We start from the raw sequence: 21306 nt of genomic DNA, 5'->3' as shown, positions 1-21306 counted from the left end.
TGTTGCAGCCTGTCTCCATCATTGCACGTGTGGTGCAATGTACAATTCCCCTCTGGCCATAGGAACTGATCCAGCTAAAGCCCTCCTCTACCCCATCAGGGGTGTTAGGAATAGACTAGGAAAAAGAGGCACTAAGGTCCACAAAAGGCATCTTCAGAAGGACATAGATAGCTAGTGTCCTTAGGTGATGGATGTGCCTAAACAACTGTAGCTAGTTGAGCTGGGAGGGGATTATGCCCAGATGTGGATTGCCTGCCTTTTTTTTGGCCTGGGTCCATTCACCTAAAGCTGGCAACAGTAATCACGAATATAAAGCCCCCTGTGTCCTGTGATTAGGAAAAATTATTATTATTTTTTTTTTTTTACACTAACCATGTAAAACAAAGAAGTGGCCGTAATCAAGGGGTATGAACCTGGTTAGCATATGGGGGTGTCTAGCTTAGATAACAACGGGCCATGCAGGGTGGGCTGGGGAAGTTTATTTTTTTAACACACCTGCACATACAAATAACATTTTTTTTTTCTTATACATCCATAGGGTATGGCCCTCTAAATATAAAAGTTTGGGACGGCTGGTTACAATCTTCTGAAACCTGTGTCTAAACACCTAATCTCTGATAAAATTCAATAGTCTCACTATAGGACTTCCAGATACACATACTGACAACCATGCAATGCTCTCCAATTTGTTTTGTACATGTTCTACTATTGCTAGTATTTTTGTTTCTCTGATAATTTAGATGTTGTGCCTAGGTGCTACTGATGTTATCAGAGGATGGCCAACCCCATTTTTTTTCTTTGTACTTTGCCTGAAAAGTGTTCCTACCGGGTCATACAGAGTTCCACCCAAAAATTGAACTTCTGTTTTAAGTGTTGGTGACCCCCTCATTTTTTGTGGGGGGCGGGTACCCTGTTTTTAGAGGCAACCAGCTCCCACTTCCTCCCGCCAGAAGGAACCCCCTTGCAACCTTCTGGAGCACGTCTCAGGTTCCAGAAGATTGCCTGGCCATTCACAGTGTGCAGTGTGTGCCCGGCTGTAAAGCCACAGCCAGGTGCCCACAGTTAGAATACCGGTGCTGCGAGAGGGCGGGGGGGGGGGTTGGGGGGAGGACCGAGGCTTCATGTGCCAGCATCACTGGACAGGTAAGTGTCTGATAGATTTAAAAAAAAAAAAAAGTCAGCGGCTACACTTTGCAGCTACTGACTTTTACATGGGTGGAAAAAAAAAAAAAAAAAACAAACACACACACACACACACACACACACACACACACACACAGTAGTTTTTACTCACTTTTTAATAGATTTCTTTTCTTCGTCTTCTGGTATATTTGGAATATCATGTACAGTTTGCACTGCTTCAATCTCATCCACAATCTTCTGCTTCTTAGGCACCACTGGTTTCTTAGGCTCCTCTTCTGGTGTCTTTATGGTTTCAGTTTCTTTACTGCTTTCAGATTTTTCCTTTGTATCCTAGTGGGGCAAATATAAATTCGTTTTACATGAAGTTATCAGAATAAATCAAATTTTTGTAAAATTCTTTTCTTGGAGTTCAAGCAAAGTCCTACTGTAGGAAATTACAGTTAGCCCAGGGTATAAGCCCTCCTACTACCAGCATGCTTAAGTTTTGTAGCAAAGCATTACTAAGAGCCTGATCATAAAACACAAGGGTGGGAGTACAAAGGAAAATTGATACACCTGTAAAATTAGTCAGTCATCCCGGAGGACTTTTATTCATAGACCATAGGTTATAAAAGTTATTTATTTATTTACTTATTTTTAAAGAAAAATGAAGCTAGATGTGCGACGGACCCCCTGTCCACCATAAATGTTTCCTTTGTACAGAACTAGATCTAAGACCCTTTAGCTCATCCAGTCATTAGCCGTAACTCAATGTAGGGTAATAAAAACATCAAACTGTTTTTTTTAAACACAGGTATACACTGAGGGAACTTCCCCCTCCCTTTCATTCAGGGTGGGGTAAACTGTCCTATCAGGAGGGTGAGTTGGAGGAATTCGCCTCTCCCCTCTCCACATGCCAGGAACACAAAACATCCATCCCATAATACATTTCTCCTAAAGGCAGACAACAGAACGGAACACAGCCACACCCCAAACGATCCCAGCACACAGTCCCCAACAGCATGAAAACACACAATTATATATATATATATATATATATATATATACACACACACACACACACACACACATAATACTCCAGTGTGGCTGTACAGTGAGTCTGACTAGCACAGATCAGACTGGGGTTCTCGGTCACCTTTTGCCCCTAATGGACACAGGGTGATTTACACATAGGAGGAGCCGGGGGAGCTGGACATGGAGTTTCCAGAGCTCTTCAAGGTAAGCTGCATTCCACAAGCCCTCCACCCAAAGTGTCTCCTGTCACAAGATGTTTTTGGAAAAGAATGGACAAGACCAAAACCTGCCCCTTAGGAATACTTGAGGGCAAGTTCTGGTCAAGTCACTGTAGGAAGGCAAGAGTGAGGCAGAGTAATCTCTGGGGCTGAAGTTGAAGAAAATAAAAATATATGGTGGAGGAGTAGGCGAAACCTCATAAGTCAGAGGCTGCCATATTCCTTTACCAAATACAAAATGGAGGGAGGACTCCCATGGGACTTTAATGCAGCCAAACAGTACAGTTGTGCTCATAAGTTTACATACCCTAGCAGAACTTATGATTTCTTGCCCATTTTTCAGAGAAAATGAATGATAAAAACTTCTCACTTATGGCTAGTGTTTGGTTGAAGCCAATTAATTGCATTCATGCTTTTTAAATAATAAAAACAGACACTACCCAAATGGCCCTGATCAAAAAAAGTTTACATACTCCAGTTCTTAATACTGAGTATTGCCCCCTTTAACATCAATGACAGCTTGAAGTCTTTTGTGGTATTTGTGCATGAGGCTCGTTATCTTTTCAAATGGTAAAGCTGCCCATTTCTCTTGGCAAAAAGCTTCCAGTTTCTGTAAATTCTTGGGATGTCTTGCATAAACTGCATGTTTGAGATCTCCCCAGAGTGGCTCAATGATATGGAGGTCAGGAGACTGAAATGGCAACTCCAGAACCTTCACTTTATTCTGCTGTAGCCAATGACAGGTAAACTTTGCCTTGTGTTTTGGATCGTTGTCATGTTGGAATGTCCAAGTACGTCCCATGCACAGCAATGCAAATGTTCCTCCAGTATTTGATAACATACTGCATTCATCTTGCCATCAATTTTGACCAAATTCCCTGTGCCTTTGTAGCTCACACATCCCCAAAACATCAGATCCACCTCCATAACCATCATAGGCCTTTTTGACTCCTCTCCAGAATGTAGGCGTTTACTGTTGTGGCCAAAAAGCAAAATTTTGGTATCTTCGCTCTAAATGACTGTCAGGTTTGAGGCTTGTCTCTGTGCCGTTTGGCGTATTGTAAGCGGTATACTTTGTGGCATTTACATAGTAATGGCTTTCTTCTGGCGACTTGACCAAGCAACCCATCTTTCTTCAAATGCCTCCTTATTGTGCATCTTGAAACAGCCACACCACATGTTTTCAGAGAGTCCTGTATTTCATCTAAATTTATTTGTGGCTTTTTCTTTGCATCCTGAACAATTTTCCTGGCAGTTGCAGCTGAAATCTTAGGTGGTCTACCTGACCATGGTTTGGTTTCAATAGAACCCCTCATTTTCCACTTCTTGATTAGCATTCTCAATTCCTTGGATGATTTTTTTTTTTTTTTTTTAAACACACACACACACACACACACACACACTTCCTGTTTTATACAGTTCAACTACCTTTTCCCGCAGATCCTTTGGCAATTCCCCCCCCCCATGATTTACAAAAAGCTAAGATATCAAATAATTACATTCAAAAAGGGTATTTCCAAGCAAGAAATGAAGCCAACTGAGCATACCTTGGCCTCTTCATCTTTTTCATTCTTCTCGTCCGTTTTTTTGTCCTCTGATTTATCAGCACCTGTATCTGCACCTTGCTGCTCAGCTGGCTCTGGTAAGTCCTGCTCATCCTCCTTTGGGGGTTCACTTGGAACTTCCTCTTCCTCCTGCAAACAGAATATTCCAACCAAAATGAAAAACATAGGTGTTTATTAAAAAAACACTACGCATAGAAAATATCAGGCATACAAATTCTTAACATAGCATTGTTTAATTTTTAGAATTACAATCTAAAAGACTTGGAGTCAGCAATTTCCTCAAGAAAGGCCTGAAATACCTTTGGGGATGACAGATGGAAATCTACATTGAATGATTATGGGACATTCCAGATAATCATCAAAAGTTATGATGCAGTAACCTAAAGTTATTAAAAAAAGAAATCAGGCCTTTTCAAAGAACAAACTTTTTCTACTTACCTACTCTGTGCAATGGTATTGCACAGAGCAGACAAAAAAAAAAAGAAACCAGTAAAAATCTCCTGTGCTTGGGTGTTTAGTCTCCAAGTGCGTGGTGCGACCAACTCTTTAGAGCAATGCCTGTCTTGTAAGCAGGGAGTTGTGCTAGGGCCTCTACTATGCAGTCCGTAGCGATTGGCAATTCAAGTTGGGTAACCTGAGGGGGAGTCAGCGATGTGAAAGAAATCTTGCAGGAATGCAGACAATTCCCCCTGGGAATGGTAGGCGGTAGAGGTGTATAGGTCGGAATAAAAATCGGAATTCCTCGGGCACCAGGTTGGGGTCTGTTATATTGGCCCCAGAGGCCGATTGGTGGATAACCACCACCGGGGGGTTTGTATTTAAGGTGTGCCATGTAGGCAAGTAATTTGCCAGCATGCTCAGTGTTCAAAAGTGCGTTGTTTACCAAAAAAAGATGCCTTGTTTGGCTCTCTCAAAGTGTAATTGCTCGGCAAGTCTAGTCTGCAGTCGTACAAGTGAGGCATTGGCAGCCGACGGGTCATTCAGGAAGGATTTTTGGTGGCGCACTAATTTGGAGGTAGTCTTGCGTCCGTTAATACATGAGGAGAGGATCATACGGGCATGTATTTTGAAAGCTTCCCAGATGGTCCCAACTGGGGCAGAACCATCATTGGTGCGAAAGAAGTGCACCCATTCCCCTTGGATGGTATCGAGATCAGACAGGCTAGAGAGTCAAAAGGGGTTCAGCCTCCAGATCTGGACCGTGGGGGGGGGGGGGGTTGGGGTTCAGGCAAACGCAGCATGGCCCAATATGGATAGTGGTCAGAGAGCACCCTGTCGTTGAGGCCCGTATCAAGGAAACTAGGTAGTAAAGAGGCTGAATGAGAAACCTCCGGAGAGATCAGATCCGATTCCAGCAGTCTGAACAGATTCTCAATCTCCATCCTGAACACACGGCCACCATAGAGACAGCGTGGGACCTCTTCCATGTCAGATAACAGTTCGATCGCAGTGTATGGCATGGAAATCCCATTCACCTTTCCTATCCGTAGACCGTGAGGAACCCTGAGAGGAAAACACATCGGGTCGGTGTACTGGGGTGAGTGGCTGGAGCCCCCCCCATAAGCTCGCAAGACACACTACTATAAAGGTGGATGTGTCCAACCCATCTGGTAAGGGTACTTATTCTTTCTACTTGCTTACAATTCAGTTCCAAGAGTCGCCAAGGGTGGAGAGCGTAGCAGGATAATTCACCCTGAATGCCATCTGCGGACTTATAATTTAGCTTTGAACGCTCCAGAGCGAATAATTTTTGGGACTGTTCTCAAATATTTCATGAACTTTTGCATTCACTTGCTTGTAGTGTCAGTTATGCACATTATTCACTTTTTTCACCTATTTAAATAGGTGCCTTTAAGCGCAGCACTAATTGTATTTATGTTATGTGAATTTGGTTTGTTTGCGTGCTAGCAGCTGGGCTGTGTTTTTCACAGAAATTTTATAGTTTTATCACTTTTCCTTTCACTTGTTTTGGTTGAATTAGCGCAGTGTTTTCTTTTGCAGTAAAGAGGGGGTGACAAAGATAAAATTTATGCGGGACATGATAGAGCGGGATGGGGTGAAACAGGAGAAGCTTGACTGCAATGGGTGTTTATATCTCCAGGTATCTCAAAGGGCGAATTCTCCCAAATCTGGTGGTGCGGGGCGATATGGTCGGAGCTAGGGTTGATGACCATATTAAAAAAGATAAAAACCCAAAAAGGTCAACGCTGCGCTAGAAATAAAACAAAATATAAAAAAAAAAAAAAATAAATACAAAAACTCAAATACGAGTTGATAAAGAGGCATTAAATGAAATAATTTATTAATCGAAAAAAAAAAAAAAGTGTAAAAAAAACCCTCAGCTGAGAAAACGGCGGAAAAAGGCAGATACCACACAAAAAATTAATATGAAATAATGAACCAAGAGCTTCTAATAAACTAGTGAGACAAAAATCTAATTAGATGTGAATCAACTGATGCGCATTGGTGAAAAGCTCTCACCTACCAAAACGAAAGCAGATACCGCAAAAAAAAAAAAAACCCACACACACACGCGAGCAAAGTCCCATTCCAATAAAAACGGTGCAATCTCCATTCTTTGATCCACATTACTATGCTTGGATGAAATTTCTTGTAAGTGCAATCCTTTTTTGCTTAATAAATCATCTTTTATGAACGATTGCACTATGGGAGCAATTTCTGGTTTTGTCTTTAGAGTGCCACGATTATAGCTGCAACTACTGATGCCGGTATAGGTTCCTGGAGACTTCAATGTCCCTGGTGAGTGTCTTATGGTGGTCATCTGTAGTCGGTAAGGAGCATTAATACTCACCTGGGTGTGTTATTGTCTTTGATATAGGACCTGGTTTCACTTACCTTCCTTAAGCTTATCTTAACACCTTGAGACTTTTTTGCACCGTTTTTATTGGAATGGGACTTTGTTCGCCTGTTTTTTTCTGTTCTTCAGTGATATGCTATATATTTTTTATTAAATCGATTTTCTATTATAGACTCTTTTTTTTATGCCTTATCACTATTTTCCACAAAATTTTTTGCGGTATATACTTCAGTTTTGGTAGGAGAGAGCTTTTCACCAATACACATCAGTTGATTCACATCCAAATTTGATTTTTGTCTCCCTAGTTTATTAGAAGCTATTGGTTCATTATTTTGTATTAAATTGTGTGGTTTGTTTTTTTCATCAAATGTTTTTTCTCGATATTTAATCAATTTCATTTTATTATATTAGCGCTGCATCTTTACCAGACCACATTAAAGTTGCCCATCCAGATAGCTGCCCTGAGGGACGTTGGGCCATAAAGGTCACTCACAGCTGTAGCATGGTGAATTGGAATGGGGGAGGGATGTAGCATGCCATAAGGAGAACCTCTAGTCCATTAATTGTGCAGTGCAGAAATAGTGACCGACCCAGAGGGTCCGACTGCAGGGTGTGGAGCTGGAATTGTACTAATTTGGCTATAAGAATGGCGGTGTATGGGACTTGGTATAGCCAGCCTACCCAGGGCTTCCTAAAACTCATATGCGTTTGACCTGCGAGATGGGTCTCCACCAGGACAGAGACATCCGCCCGTTGGGATTTGAGATAAGGACAGCCATCTTTTCGGGTCCTAGCACACAGCCCGTGACATTCCAGGTTACAATTTTGAGAGAAGCTATTGTGATTTAGGGGGAACTATGGCATGCAGTCGGGCTCTCAGGGAACAGCCAACAACATAGTACAACATAGTATAGCAACACAAGCAGGAGCAGACATTTTGTAAATAAGTAGACTTATGTGTACTCCAGCAGAGTGATAAATGGATTGATATGGCCAATAGTCCACGGACACGAGTTAGGTGCATATTTAATAGTAAACGCATTAGACACTTGGGTAAGTATATGACCAACAGAAGAAAAAGTTCAGATGGTATGTCAAAAATATGTAGGAAAAAAAAAAAAAAAAAAAACAGAATATAAAGTCTGCAACACTGGACCAGCAGAGCAGAACAAACAGGCTACTGCCCACTGCAGTTGAGTGGGCAGAGGCTAGCCAGGGAAACAAAGCTTCTATCATAAGGGTGAAGGACAAGGGTAGTAAATGGTAGCATGAGTTTGGGGTGACTGTTGGGGTCTTGGGGGCATTCAAATGCTGAAAAGTGCACAGCGGTGCAGGAGGGTTTCCAGTTGCGAAAGGTGGGGATGCAGGTGATCTGCCCGAGGCTTACGGGGTAAGTCAACATGATGGGAAGAGTACACAGTGGGTTGCGCTGCAGTGAGGGGAACAAGGTGGATGGAGAACCTCAGGATCTATGAGCTGGGGGTCAAGGGGAGGAAAACACAGGCCTTGCAGCCAGCTCACGGTTTATACGAAGGGAGACTGGGGAGCAGGTTGAACAGTTTGGGCAAATCTAACATCAAGCAGCAATCAATGGCGGTGAATGGTGGGTGTTGTTCCAACTAGGAGAGGACAGCCTTTGGGTGTTCAAAGAACTGTGCTTTGCTGTCACTCACCACCTCCAGCCGTGCAGGGAAAAGCATCACATATGGCAAGTGATGCATTCGGAGCCGTCGCTTCGCCTCGCCAAAGCACACTCACTTCTTCTGGACCTCAGCTGGGAAGTCCGGGAACACAGCAACATGCACGTTACCGAGGGGGATAATACCACGCTCCCGGATGAGCCGCAGGATGGTGTCCCGACCGCGGTAGTTCAGGAGCATGGCAATGAATGCGTGTGGTGGAGCTGCAAGGCGGTGGGAATGCTCCACAACGAACGTGGAGGAGAAGGCCTCTCAGCCTTAGGTCTTGATTAGCAGATTCTCCAGGCAGGACGGGGGATCTGAGCCCTGGGGCCTCTCGGGAAGCCCCACGAAGCGGAAGCTGCAGCGGCGGAGACCATTCTCCATATCATCCTGCTTGGATAGGACAGCATTCAATCAGTGTTGCAGACGTTCAGTGGTGACTTGTAGCAGTGGTAGGCTGTCCCCCACGTGGCTGACTCAGCGTTCGGTCTCCGTGACCCCCTCCCACAGCCTGTGGATGTCCTGTCTGATCAGGGAGATGTCAAACTTCACCTCCTGAATCCTGGAGGTGAGGGTGGATTGGCAAAGGCGAAAGTCTCCAGTACTCTGGCGGTGTCTCTAGAAGCTGGTTAGTCTTCCTCCAGTAGCGGGATGCCGCCACCCCCCCCACCCCTCGGGTCCCGCTTCTAGTGGCAGTATTTATCAAGTTTGGCAATGGTGCCAGATCTCTTTGGTGGAGACATGTCAGTGTGGGGTCAAGTAGAAGGTGAGGAGTCTGGCGTAGTTTTGCGGGAAGGATAACTCCCAGGATCAAAGGAAAGGATGTTGCTCGAGCGGAGCCCTCACACTGCACACCTTACTCCATGCAGCTCCAGACCACACCCCCTAGTGATTTTTTATTTTTTTTTGCTTAGAATAAAGAACACCATTTTGGGGAGGAGGAAATAAAAATATGTATTTGACATTCGACAGGCACTGGAGGAAGCAACGCAATACCTTCTCACTGCATGTTTTAACCCAATTTTTGCAAGGCGTTTTGTGGCACTTTCCCCATTTGCTTGAGTGTGTAGCATTCAGCGGACTTGCCAGTTATGTCAAGTAAACATTGCCGGGGGCATATAGTGAAGCATCACACCTGTGACGTATAAACACCCTGCTGCTTATTGTAGCATAAGGAGGGGTAGTTGGTGGGGGACACACACACAGCTGAACTGCATTTTTTCTGCCCTCCCAACCACACGCCTAAATGAATCCCAAGTGAGAACACATCTTTTCCAGCTAGAAAACCTTCTCTGGGACAAAACCCATAAGACTAAACTTTACAGGTGCCTTTGTAATTTTTATTTTAATATACTTTTTTTTTATAGATTTTTCCTTTACTGTGCCCAACAATTGTAAATTGTTTTATCTATAAAACCATCTTTACCTGAACAGTATCGGTAGCATTTTCTTTATCTGTGGTAGAGCTTCCGCCTCCAAATAAGCTAGATATTGTGTTCCCAAGTTCTGAGGAAGAAAAGGTATTTTATTAACAGTAGCATAAGCAATGACCTAAAATGTTAGGCTTAAGCCAGACATACATGGATCAATATTCAGCCAGTTCAGTGGGGACGTACAAACCATTTACGGGCACTTGGTTGTTCAAAAGTCGATATGCTGATGACTTCTGCACAACAATCACTCGATCAGCACTGCAGGCTATAGCTGGCAAAGCTGATCAGTATATTCTGACGGTGAGGAAGCTTACCAGCTGTCAGAATACAAAAAAGGTTCAGCGGAGGGGATTTCCACATCCACATTGAGTGCGTCAATAAGGAAAATCTAGTCACTGGTTGTAGGGGGGGGGGGAACCACCCTCAAAAACACCAAGACTCCTCTATGGGCTGCTTAAAAATGTATGTTCTGGTAAGGCCCCCTTTCCAGGGACTGCAAAGTCACATGACAAGTTGTACCCTATGATTTCCAATGAGTACCATTCATATCTGTGCGACTTCAAAAGTAGTCCCTGCATTACTTGGAAGCGACTTGAGGTCCATAAATCAAGATTACACAGGCATTGCTTTAAGTCACATGAAAGTCGCACAATTTTGCTGCAACTTTGAGGTTGCACAAGTGTGAAAGGGGCCTAAATCTTTATTTTTGTTGCTTTTACAAAATTTGTGGCATCTATGTATGTTTATTATTTGATGGCAGAAGCAGTGAGCAAAAACTATTCATCTCAAGGAGAGAAAAAAAAAACAAAAAAAAAAAAAAAAAAAAAAAACAGCCATCAGTGATAAAGCCACTGCAACCAATTATTGTATTGTTGGCCAAAGTGTCTGAAGTAGCAGAATTAGCTACTATCAAGTAGTTGGTAAACATGTGTTAAGGAGGCAGCATCACTTACTTGTCAATGTTGATTCTTGCTCTAACTTCTCTTCTAATGCAGTCTCAAAGACAGATTCGACCTAAAAAAAAATAAAAAATAAAAAGTTACACACAAAATAATCAGTTTTCATGTTTGACACAAATGTGTCAAGTATTCAGTCAAGGTCTCGTGAACAAATTTCAGAAAGGGTAATACTGAGCAAAATGGCAAACCTATGCAAAAAATAAATAAAAAAATAAAAAGTTGCTCACAGCAGTGTGCATTATGGAGCAGCCATGCAACCAGCACTCTCTGCTCTAAACTTCAGTCAAGACCTTGCTTCGGGACGTAATAAAGACATTATGAATTCTAGTTAAAGCAGCTTTTTTGGCTATGCCTACATTATAGCAGCTGCCATTTTCAATTTTTACTTTGTCAGTGGAAAGCCATTTCTAATTCGTTCCTACATAATGTTTGCAAACAAGTAAAAATGTTACAGCATCTGCAGAACAAGGTTTACCTACACTACACAGAAAATGTAGTAAATGATTACGTAAAGATTTTAGACTCTACATGTATGCCCGAGGCTAAATCACACACTAGCAGATTTGTAAAGAGGAATGTATGTGTCAAATTTGAAGGAGGGGGGGGGGGGTTGTGGCTGGGCCTCTGCAACCTCCTGCACAATGCAGGGCTGCTAGTCCCGCATTTTACAGAATGACATCAGGAAGCCACATCTGGTTGGGCAGCAAAGGCAAGAGGCTTTGGAGGAGGACAAGTCACATGAAGAGAAGACATGAATGGGAGAGGTAGAAGCCCAAGTAGATCATCTTATTCATTATACTCTATGCAAAAATGAGACTGTTATATCTTTCAGTGGGGAGGGTGGACGACTACAAGGGTAAAGATTTTTGTCCCCAGAGTTAACATGATATTAAAGGTTGTCTGTTAAAAAAAAAAAAAAAAAAAGAACAAAAAAAAAAAAAATATGTTATACTTGCCTGGCCTGTGCAATGATTTTGAACAGAGCAACCCCGATTCCTCCTACTCTCAGGTCCCGTGCCAAAGCTGTAAGCGCCTCCTTTTTGCCTAGTGCCCCCATAGCAAGCAGCTTGCTGTGGGGGCACCTGAACAGGCTTGCTTCCCAGCCACTGCTCCGTGTGTCCATTCGCACATGGAGCATGGCATGGTCCCACGCTCTCCTCATTGGCTCACTGGCTGTGACTGACAGGAGTGGAAGCCAATGGCTATCGCTGCTGTCCCAATGAGGGAGAGACCCAGGAGAACTGAGGCTCTAGTGCACATCGCTGGATCGAGATGGGGCTCAGGTAAGTATTGGGGGGTTGGGGGTACTGCTGCACAGGTGTTTTACGTTCATGCATTCTCTTGAGCCTTTACAAATACTTTAAGCTTTACAGTTATTTTTACTGCAAGATGACTCTGCACAGCTACATTACCCTATCAAGGCTGAGTATTCCACTTTCATCCATGTTGAAATGAGCTTTGATGCCTTTTGATTCATAGTCAGAATACTTCTGAAAACTCTCCCCGACTCCACCAAGTTTGACTGTGGTGAGATTGCGAGATGCAAAAATCCTGTAGGTTGGGAAAGAAAAAAAATAAATAAATAATAATATCTTAAGCTTTCCAATCCCTGAATTGCTCTTTAGCATGTAACTATCGAAATGAAATACTACAAATGGCACCCATTTTACAGAAGACGCCATGCTAGGATGGACAAATAAGAAAAATGTTTTACAGTCAATATAATTCTAAATGGATAGTGGGAATACACAAGTTACATTCAGCAGATGGGGACCAAACAGTAAGGCGAGGACAACATTGTCAACCAGACACCGGATATAAAAATAAATAAACCCAATCTCTTCATGCAACTGTGTATGCAAAATTATTTTCAATATGGGAGACTAACTTTACTCTACAATTCCTTCTAGGTAAGAACATCAGGTTTTGGCCAATATTTAGGCACACACATGCAGAGCAGCAGCACCCGTCCAACCCGCTTTTTTCCCTCACTCAGGAACAAAAAAAATAAATATAAAAAAAAAAAACAAACACACAAACAAAAGATAACTTACTTCAGGTCTTCTTGATCAAGAAAGCCAAGGTCTCCATAGTTGATATCAAACTCAAAGTCGTCTGTGTATCTATTAAAGGTAATAACCTTGCGCTGTGGGTATGGGGCAAGCCTTTGAAAAAGAATTCTCTTGTTGTGTTTTATACTTTTTATGCCCTCTTCCTCCTCCACCTCTCTAGTAAACTCCACCTGTGGGATTTAAAATCCAAGAAATAATCTGCAAATCAAGTGACTGACAAAAAATATAAATAAAATATGGAAGGCTCAGAAAAAAGGTGGCGGTGATGGCCTCCTACATGTATAGATGAAGTGCAGAATAAGAATGCTACCATGTTCAATAGGAAAAAAGAAAAGAAAGAAAAATGGGGGTCTTCAAAGAGGCCCGGGAGGCCACAGTGACCCAGGCAGGGCCTACAAAATATAATGGCTGGATAACTACCAAGACTGGATAACTATAACAGAGCTTCCTAAGGGTATGGAAGGGGAATAAGGGAGGTAGGGGAAGTGGGCAATGAAGCAAAAAGGGAGAAGAGGGAAACGAGGAAAAACCAAATCACTCTCGCATGGGGCAATCAGAGTGGTTTTTAATTTAGCACTATGTATTTGTGACTGTTGCTGATCCCAATGGTCAATGAAGCTACCAGGGTTCACTGCAAGGTTGGGAGCTTGGCTTATCACGCACCTTATGATCCTGCTAAAAATGTAATAAAAAACTAATGTCTGCTGCTTCATTCCTCTGCCATTAGCATGAGCCACTTCTGACAAGTCTTGCTGACACCAAAAGAAAAATGGTGACAGGGAAGGGACCTTCAGCATACTGACAGCCTCAGCTCTGTTCCTGTGTGAAGGGGGCATGTCTTCACTCCAATCACCTCTCAGAGCTCTCCTCACTGAGCCCTGCAGAGTAACTTCAGCTCTCCACCCACTTTTTTTTTTCTCTTTTTTTGATAGCTCAGACAAGCTTTAAATTCTGGACTTTACAGGGATATAGAGAAGTGAAGACTGTAGATAGGCGGTTCCAACTTATGTAGGAGGATTAGTTTCATCTCTGTGCATCACCTGAGGCCAGCCACTGCACTGGGTATATGTAAGGGTTCACAAAGAAAGAAGAAAAAAAAAAAAAAAAAAAATATTAAAAAAAAAAAACAAACACACACAGTATGAATGCTACAATATTGAAAAAAAAAAAAAAAAACCCCAACATCTACAGTGCCTCGAAAAAGTATTCATACCCCTTGAAATGTATTTTATGCGACAGACCAACACAAAGTGGCACATAGGTGTCAAATGGAAGGAAAATGATAAATGGTTTTCAAAAGTTCTTTACAAATGTGAAAAGTGTGGTGTGCATTTGTATTCAGCCCCCCTGAGTCAATACTTTGTAGAACCAACTTTCGCTGTAATTACAGCTACTAGTGTTTTTTGGGGATGTCTCTACCAGCTTTGCCCATTTAGAAAGTGACATTTTTGCCCATTCTTTGCAAAATAGCTCAAACTCTGTTAAAATGGATGCACAGTGTCTGAACAGAAATTTTCAAGTCCTGCTACAAATTCTTAATTGGATTTAGGTCTGGACTTTGACTGGACCAATCTAACATTAATATGCTTCGATTTAAACCATTGCATTGTATCTCTGGCTGTACGTTTAGGGTCACTGTCCTTCTGGAACCTCTGCCCCAGTCCCAAGTCTTTTGCAGACTAAAAGGTTTTCTTCTAAGATTGTCCTGTATTTGGGTGAATCCATCTTCCCATCAAATCTGAACAGCTTCCCTGTGCCTGCTGAAGAAAAGCATCCCCACAACATGATTCTTCCACCACGTTTCACAGTGGTGATGGTGTTTTCAGGGCGATGTGCAGTGTTAGTTTTCCACCACACATTGCGTTTTACTTTGGAGGCCAAAAAGTTCAATTTTGTTCTCATCTGACCAGAGCACCTTCTTCCACGCTTCCCGTGTCCCCCACAAGACTTCTTGCAAACAGGAATTATGGACTTTTCAACAATGACTTTCTTCCATAAAGGCCAGATTTGTGGGGGGCACGACTAATAGCTGTCCTGTGGACAGATTCTCCCACCTGAGCTGTGGATATCTGAAGCTCCTCCAGAGTTACCATGGACCTCTTTTGCTGCTTCTCTGATTAATGCTCTCCTTGCCCAGCCTGTCATTTTAGGTGGACGACCATGTCTTGGTAGGTTTGCACTTGTGCCATACTCTTTCCATTTACGGATGATGGATTGAAGAGTGCTCCGTGAGACATTCAAAGCTTGGGATTTATTCATTTTTTTTTTTGTAGTTTTTTTTTTTTTTAATTTTAACCTAACCCTGCTTTAAAACTTCTCCACAACTCTATACCTGACCTGTCTGGTATGTTCCCTGGCATTCATGATGCAGTTTGTTCACTATAGTTCTCCAACAAACCTCTGAGGGTTTAACAGAACAGCCGTATTTATACCAAGATAAAATTACACAGGCGGACACCATTTACAAATTAAGTGACTTCTGAAGCCAATTGGTTCCACTAAATTTTATAGTTGGGGGTATCAGAGTAAGGGGGGCTGAATACAAATGCAACCCACATTTTTCAGATATTTGTAAAAAAACATTTTGAAAACCACTTCATAATATGTGCCACTTTGTGTTAGTCTATCACTTAACCACTTCCCGACCAGCACACGACGATGTACGTCGACAGAATGGCACGGGCAGGCATATTGGCGTACATGTACGTCCAATATTCGTTGCCGCCGTGCCATCGGGAGCGCGCCGCCGGCGGCGCGCTCCCGCGCTGGTCGGGACCCCCGCGAGTCCGGTCGCGGGACCCGCGGACTCGATCGCCGCGGGCATCCCCGCGATCGTCTCACGGAGCGGCCGAATGGAGGAAATGCTGTATAAACAACATTTTCCCATTCTGCAACTAGTGATGCTGATCTCTGCTCCATGTGATTGGAGCAGAGATCAGTGTACACTAAATGAAAGCCCAACCCCCCCACAGTTAGTAACACATCCCTAGGAACACTTAACCCCTACACTGCCACCCACAGGTTAACCCTTTCACTGCCAGTGTCATTTACACAGGAATCACTGCATTTATATAGCAGTGATTACTGTATAAATGACAATGTCCCAAAAATGTGTCAAAAATGTCCGATGGGTCCCCGACAATGTCGCAGTCACAATAAAAAAATCGCAGATCGCCGCCATTACTAGTAAAAAAATAAAAAAAAAAAAAAAATGCTATAAAACGATCCCTATTTTGTAAACGCTATAACTTTTGCGCAAACCAATCAATAATCGCTTATTGCGATTTTTTTTACCAAAAATATGTAGAAGAATACGTATCGGCCTAAATTGAGGGAAAAAAATGTTTTTTTATATATTTTTGGGGGATATTTATTATAACAAAAAAGTAAAAAATAATGCGTTTTTTTCAAAATTGTCGCTCTATTTTTGTTTATAGCGCAAAAAATAAAAACCGCAGGGGTGATCAAATACCACCAAAAGAAAGCTCTATTTGTGGGAAAAAAAGGACGTCAATTTTGTTTGGGAGCCACGTCGCACGACCGCGCAATTGTCAGTTAAAGCGACACAGTGCCGAATCGCAAAAAGTGGTCTGGTCTTTCACCAGCAAATTGGTCCGGTCTGAAAGTGGTTAAAATACATATACGTTTTTGGTTCAAGTTTCAAAGGGGTATAAATCGTTTTTCAGAGCACTGTATATAGACTGGGGATGCACCCCAAAACAAAAAAATAAAAAAAATTTGACAAGCTTTGGGAACCGTGGTTAGGCACTCTGGGACCTCATCACTTATTATGGACAGGCTACTGAGGGGATTCAGTTTATGTACTCTGCCGGTATAGAAGCGGTGGTTTGTTATTAAGGATTTGAATCCTTTTTAATATGTTTGTAATTCCAGCTTAAGTAGTTATTCTGTTCTTTGTTGTGTTTGTATATGCAAGATGAAAAACATTTTCTTCAATAAAAAATGATTTCATAATAAAAAAATAAAAAAAAATAATAATTACCTGTATTGGATAGATTGCTGCATCACGAACTACAAATGGCTTAACTTTGAATGCCTTGCTAAGAGCAGCCGCTTGATATACAGCTCCCATAGCTGCTGCTTCATCTGCATTTATGTTCTTTCCCAACTCCTCCCTATAAGAATAGAGACAGACAATCTAAAAAGGACTATGCACAAGGCTACTGTAACATGGTTGAAAAATATGAATGCTTACGATTCTTTATAAAGGCTTCGCCCATAGATAATGCATGCTGTACTTACTTGCCCACTGCTTTAAGAATCCATTCTTGAACTTTAGGTACACGAGTGGCTCCACCCACTATAATCACCTGATCAATTTCATCCTGTGAACAAATTTAAATATGTTTTGGTTATTCACACCACCTAAAGTGATTGTAAAAGGCTCGTGTGTTTTTCCCCCAAAACAATAAACATGGTATATGTACTTGCTCTGTGCAATACTATTGCACAGAGCAGTCCCTGTCCTCCTCTCCTCCTCTCCCCCCCCCACCCCATTTCCCCACCAGCGTCACAGCTCTTCCTCCTTTCTGAGAGCCCCCATAGTAAGTCGATTGCTATGAGGGCACTTGTGTGGGCTTGAGCCAGGCTGTGCACACACATAGAAACAGTGTGTACACGCGCTACTGTGCATGTGCGATTGCTGATCGGCAATTTCTCTCGAGGGAAACTGATCGATTTGTATTTCTGACATGTTTACAAGCTCGTTTCAACTATTTTAATAAATTTGTTCCTACAGTATCACATTATGTGGAGTTTTCATTATACACTCTGCTGCTGAGTGTCATCAGTGTTTTTCTGATACTACTTCCTTTACATATGAATTTTGATTGCACACAGTTGCTCTTTATTTATATGCACTTGAACACGTTAGAGATGTGTGTTTTGAGACCTCATGGTCCTCTTAAAATGTTTGTATAAATTATGTATATTGCTTGAATGTACTATTTTGCACTTTATTTCCATACTATAGATACAGTGCAACTTGGTCCAGCCCCCCCCCCCCCCCTCTCCTAAAATGTTTGACAGCAGCAGAAGCCTATAACTTAGAGGGCCCAACACTGGATCAAGATAGGACTCAAGTAGGTATTAAAGTGGTTGTAAACCCTTACAAACCACTTTGACCTACAGGCAAGCCTAGATTAAGGCTTACCTGTAGGTCCAAGAAATATCTCCCAAACCTATACGGTTTAGGAGATATTTGCCCGAAGACGGGCACTGCTATCTACGGCGCATGCGCCGTAGACAGCGGCGAGTAGGCGCACTGAGCGGGGCATCGTCGAAGACGAAGATGCCGCGCGTCTCGGCTCCCGTGCGCATGCGCGACGTCATTGCTGCTCCGGCGAATCACAGCGCCGGAGCAGGGAGACCCACCAAGAAGATGGACGCTCGGAACTACAGGGGACAGCGGTGACTTCGCTGGCTTCTGTGTCAGGTAAGTGACGCATAATGGACTACTATGCGATGCATAGTAGTCCATTATGCTTTGCAGGGAATGAAAGAGGAAGTAAACTCATCAGGGTTTACTTCCTCTTTAAGGGGCAGGATGGGGGAAGATGATCATGGAAATTGTTTTTTTTTTTTTTTTTTTTTAAATGCAGAGACTGCAAAAAAATAAAATACCCCGCCCCCCTTTAAAAAAAAAATTACTTTTACACAACAGCAGTTTGCAAAATGAATCCTTACCATGTTCATTTCAGCACCACTCAAAGCCTTTTGCACAGGTATGGGGACTCTTTCAAATAGGTCTCCACACAGCTCCTCAAGTTCTTGACGAGTCACCTTGGCTCTGAAGTCAATATCATCCATAAGACCTTCAATCTAGGGGGGAAAAAAATAAATAATCTCTCTCTCTCTCTCTTCCAGTATCTCTAGCTTAAAGACAAAGGGGAGTTGGTGAAGTGATGCAAATATATGGGGGGGGGGGGGGGGGGGGGACAAGCACAGACACACAAAACACACGTGCTTCCTAACCAGAATGCACCTTGAGGCGATATGCCAAAAATAAAAACCATTGCATATTATACCTGTGCCATGTGATCATTATTCGCACTCAGAATGGTTTTGACGCGGTTTGCCTCTTTTAAAAGCTTAGCCATTGCCCGTGGGTTCTCTCGGACATCTTTTTTGGATTTCTTCTGTTCATTGAAGAGTTTTGCCAAATGGTCACGGAGTCTTAAGTCCACTTCTAGACCTCCAAGAGTGCGATCAAACCTAGGAAGTATAAAAAATAAACCGAGTTTATACCAAATCATAAAGTAAAGCTTAGAAACTGGCAAAAATGCCAAATCATAATCTACTTATTTCAGCTATCCTCTTGACATTTGAGTTTGGATTAATGTTATTTGGTTACTAAATGAAAGAACGAGTCATATTAAAATTGCTGTTGAGGTGTTCTAAATACTACTGCAATTTTATGCTATTCATGACATGCATCCAGCTCTTGAAGGCTAAACTCCAGGAAAAGTAACGTAATGAGCCCGCACTGCAAAAAGGTTGTTTATATCTAAGGAATGTGGAAAAGCAGTTTTATTGATCTTCCATGCTGGTAAACTGGTCCCCAGCACCTCTTCTCTACTGCATTCTGGAGTTGGATGCCTCCCAATGGCATCAAGACTGATGCAGGGCCCATAGGCATGTATTGGACACGGGGACACCAACAAATAGCCCACTGCTGAAGCAAGAGGGAGTTTCTTGAAGCTGAGCTTTTACCTTTAAGTAAAGATGCTTCCCCTTTGTTCTGGTAACTAAAAAAACAATTCTATACACTTTTTTGGCGAGAAAATTTATATTATATATAAAATCACGCCTGCCGTGCCATAGATCAGTGACTGCACAGATCTCACATCAAAAGCAGGATCCTCCCAATTGATCCACCGATACGAAAGAGCAAAAAAATCAAGGATGAGGTCTCTGTATGATGCAATAAATTTCATTTCAAAAAGTTCATCTTCACTCAAAATCAAATACGCAACTGTACAGTTTCAATCATTACAATGGTCTTAGCTTGACGAAGAGCATTGTAATGCTTGAAACTGTACAGTTGCTCATTTGAATTTATCTGAATGTGTGAAGATAGACTTTTGATGTAAAGTGATTGCATCATACAGTGATCTCATCCTCTTTTTTCGCTATATATTGGTTTACCTATAAAATACTTGTCTTGGGAGTATATTCACAGGACACAGAGGAGTTGATATTCCCGACTACTTAGGTTATGCTGTCGCTTCCAGGGATTCCAACCCAGGCATAACACCTCCCTGCTCAGCCTCAGCTCTGTAGCACACAATGAGGAACAGTGAGACTGACAGTTAAACCAAAAATCCTGAATTGTCAGGGAATGGTCATGTACAACTTAGGATATTCCAAAGCACAAGATAATATAAAGGGTGGGCAACAGTTCAACAAAGCTATACAAGGCCAAAACCTAAATAGAAAATAAAAAAAAATAAAAAAAAATAAAAAAAGTGTGGGGAGGAATCCCATTATGAAGCTGCCTGCAAGACTTTTTTTTAACCAAAACTGGCACACACACACACACACACGTGAACATCTCTGCCTGATAGAACTTGATATACATGTTACGAGAAGATCAGGTGGCAGCTGTACAAACTTAGGGGAACCTTGAAGCTCAATAGCCCAGGAAACATTGACACTCCTGGTGAAAAAGGGCCTTAACTGAAGGAACATTTCCCTTGCTTTACAAGGACGTGGTTTTTTTCAAAGTTGTGTAGCAAGATACTGCTGAATTAACACAAATTAAGCCACTGGAAAAAACATTCCAACTGCCCAATGTAAAAATGGGTGGGTGGATGCTGAGGGAGCAAACTTGCTGGAACATTGCATTTGACACCAAAGGCCTGACAAATGAGCAGAAGAATCCACCTAGAAATAGTGGATCAAGAAGCAGCCTGAATGTTGCAAGGGCCATCAGGCGGAACAAATAGTAAATAAGACTGTCGGAATAAAGCTGTAGACTTTAGATGAACACAAGCTTTAGCACAAACTTTATCTTGTGAAGAACCAGGAAAACGCAGCCAAGAGGTGCCCATTCACCTGAAAGTGGCAGCATAACTCAAGTAGTCATAAATATGAACTCCTTCATGTCCTGTGATATGATTAATAAATAAAATGTGCACTCTACTGTGAGCCAGAATAACACTCTGAGAAACTCTGCAATTCTTAAAAGCTACGGAACTGTCTGGAAAGGTCATTAATTCCTTACCCAACACCACGAATTTGCAGCTGTGGTTGAACTCCAGAGTCTTTGGTCTTTATGGTCTGATAAGTCACAATGGTGCAAGTTGTACTTTTTGATCCCATATCATAAAACATAATGTTCTGTTAAATAAAGAAATATCAAAATATAACCTTAGCATTAT

At 42.2% G+C, this 21306-nt stretch overlaps 1 protein-coding gene across 2 annotated transcripts in view; it reads right to left on the bottom strand.

The window, feature by feature from the left end:
* HYOU1 (hypoxia up-regulated 1) overlaps positions 1 to 21306 on the bottom strand; it is a 64251-nt gene that overhangs the window by 21674 nt on the left and 21271 nt on the right. For both annotated transcript variants that reach the window (XM_077456894.1, XM_077456895.1), the window contains exons 8-18: positions 21150 to 21265; positions 18952 to 19138; positions 18611 to 18745; positions 17168 to 17250; positions 16908 to 17040; positions 12887 to 13074; positions 12245 to 12383; positions 10827 to 10887; positions 9867 to 9946; positions 3923 to 4069; positions 1295 to 1473 (exon numbers count right to left, since the gene is read on the bottom strand). In XM_077456894.1, the coding sequence (XP_077313020.1) occupies positions 1295 to 1473; positions 3923 to 4069; positions 9867 to 9946; positions 10827 to 10887; positions 12245 to 12383; positions 12887 to 13074; positions 16908 to 17040; positions 17168 to 17250; positions 18611 to 18745; positions 18952 to 19138; positions 21150 to 21265 (1448 nt within the window). The remainder of the gene's footprint in view (positions 1 to 1294; positions 1474 to 3922; positions 4070 to 9866; positions 9947 to 10826; positions 10888 to 12244; positions 12384 to 12886; positions 13075 to 16907; positions 17041 to 17167; positions 17251 to 18610; positions 18746 to 18951; positions 19139 to 21149; positions 21266 to 21306) is intronic.

Source organism: Lithobates pipiens, unplaced genomic scaffold (assembly GCF_037356315.1).
Source record: "Lithobates pipiens isolate NorthernLeopardFrog02 unplaced genomic scaffold, aLitPip1_a1.2 Scaffold_27, whole genome shotgun sequence".
Classification (NCBI taxonomy): Eukaryota; Metazoa; Chordata; class Amphibia; order Anura; family Ranidae; genus Lithobates; species Lithobates pipiens.
This window is presented reverse-complemented; position numbering and strand designations above follow the sequence as displayed.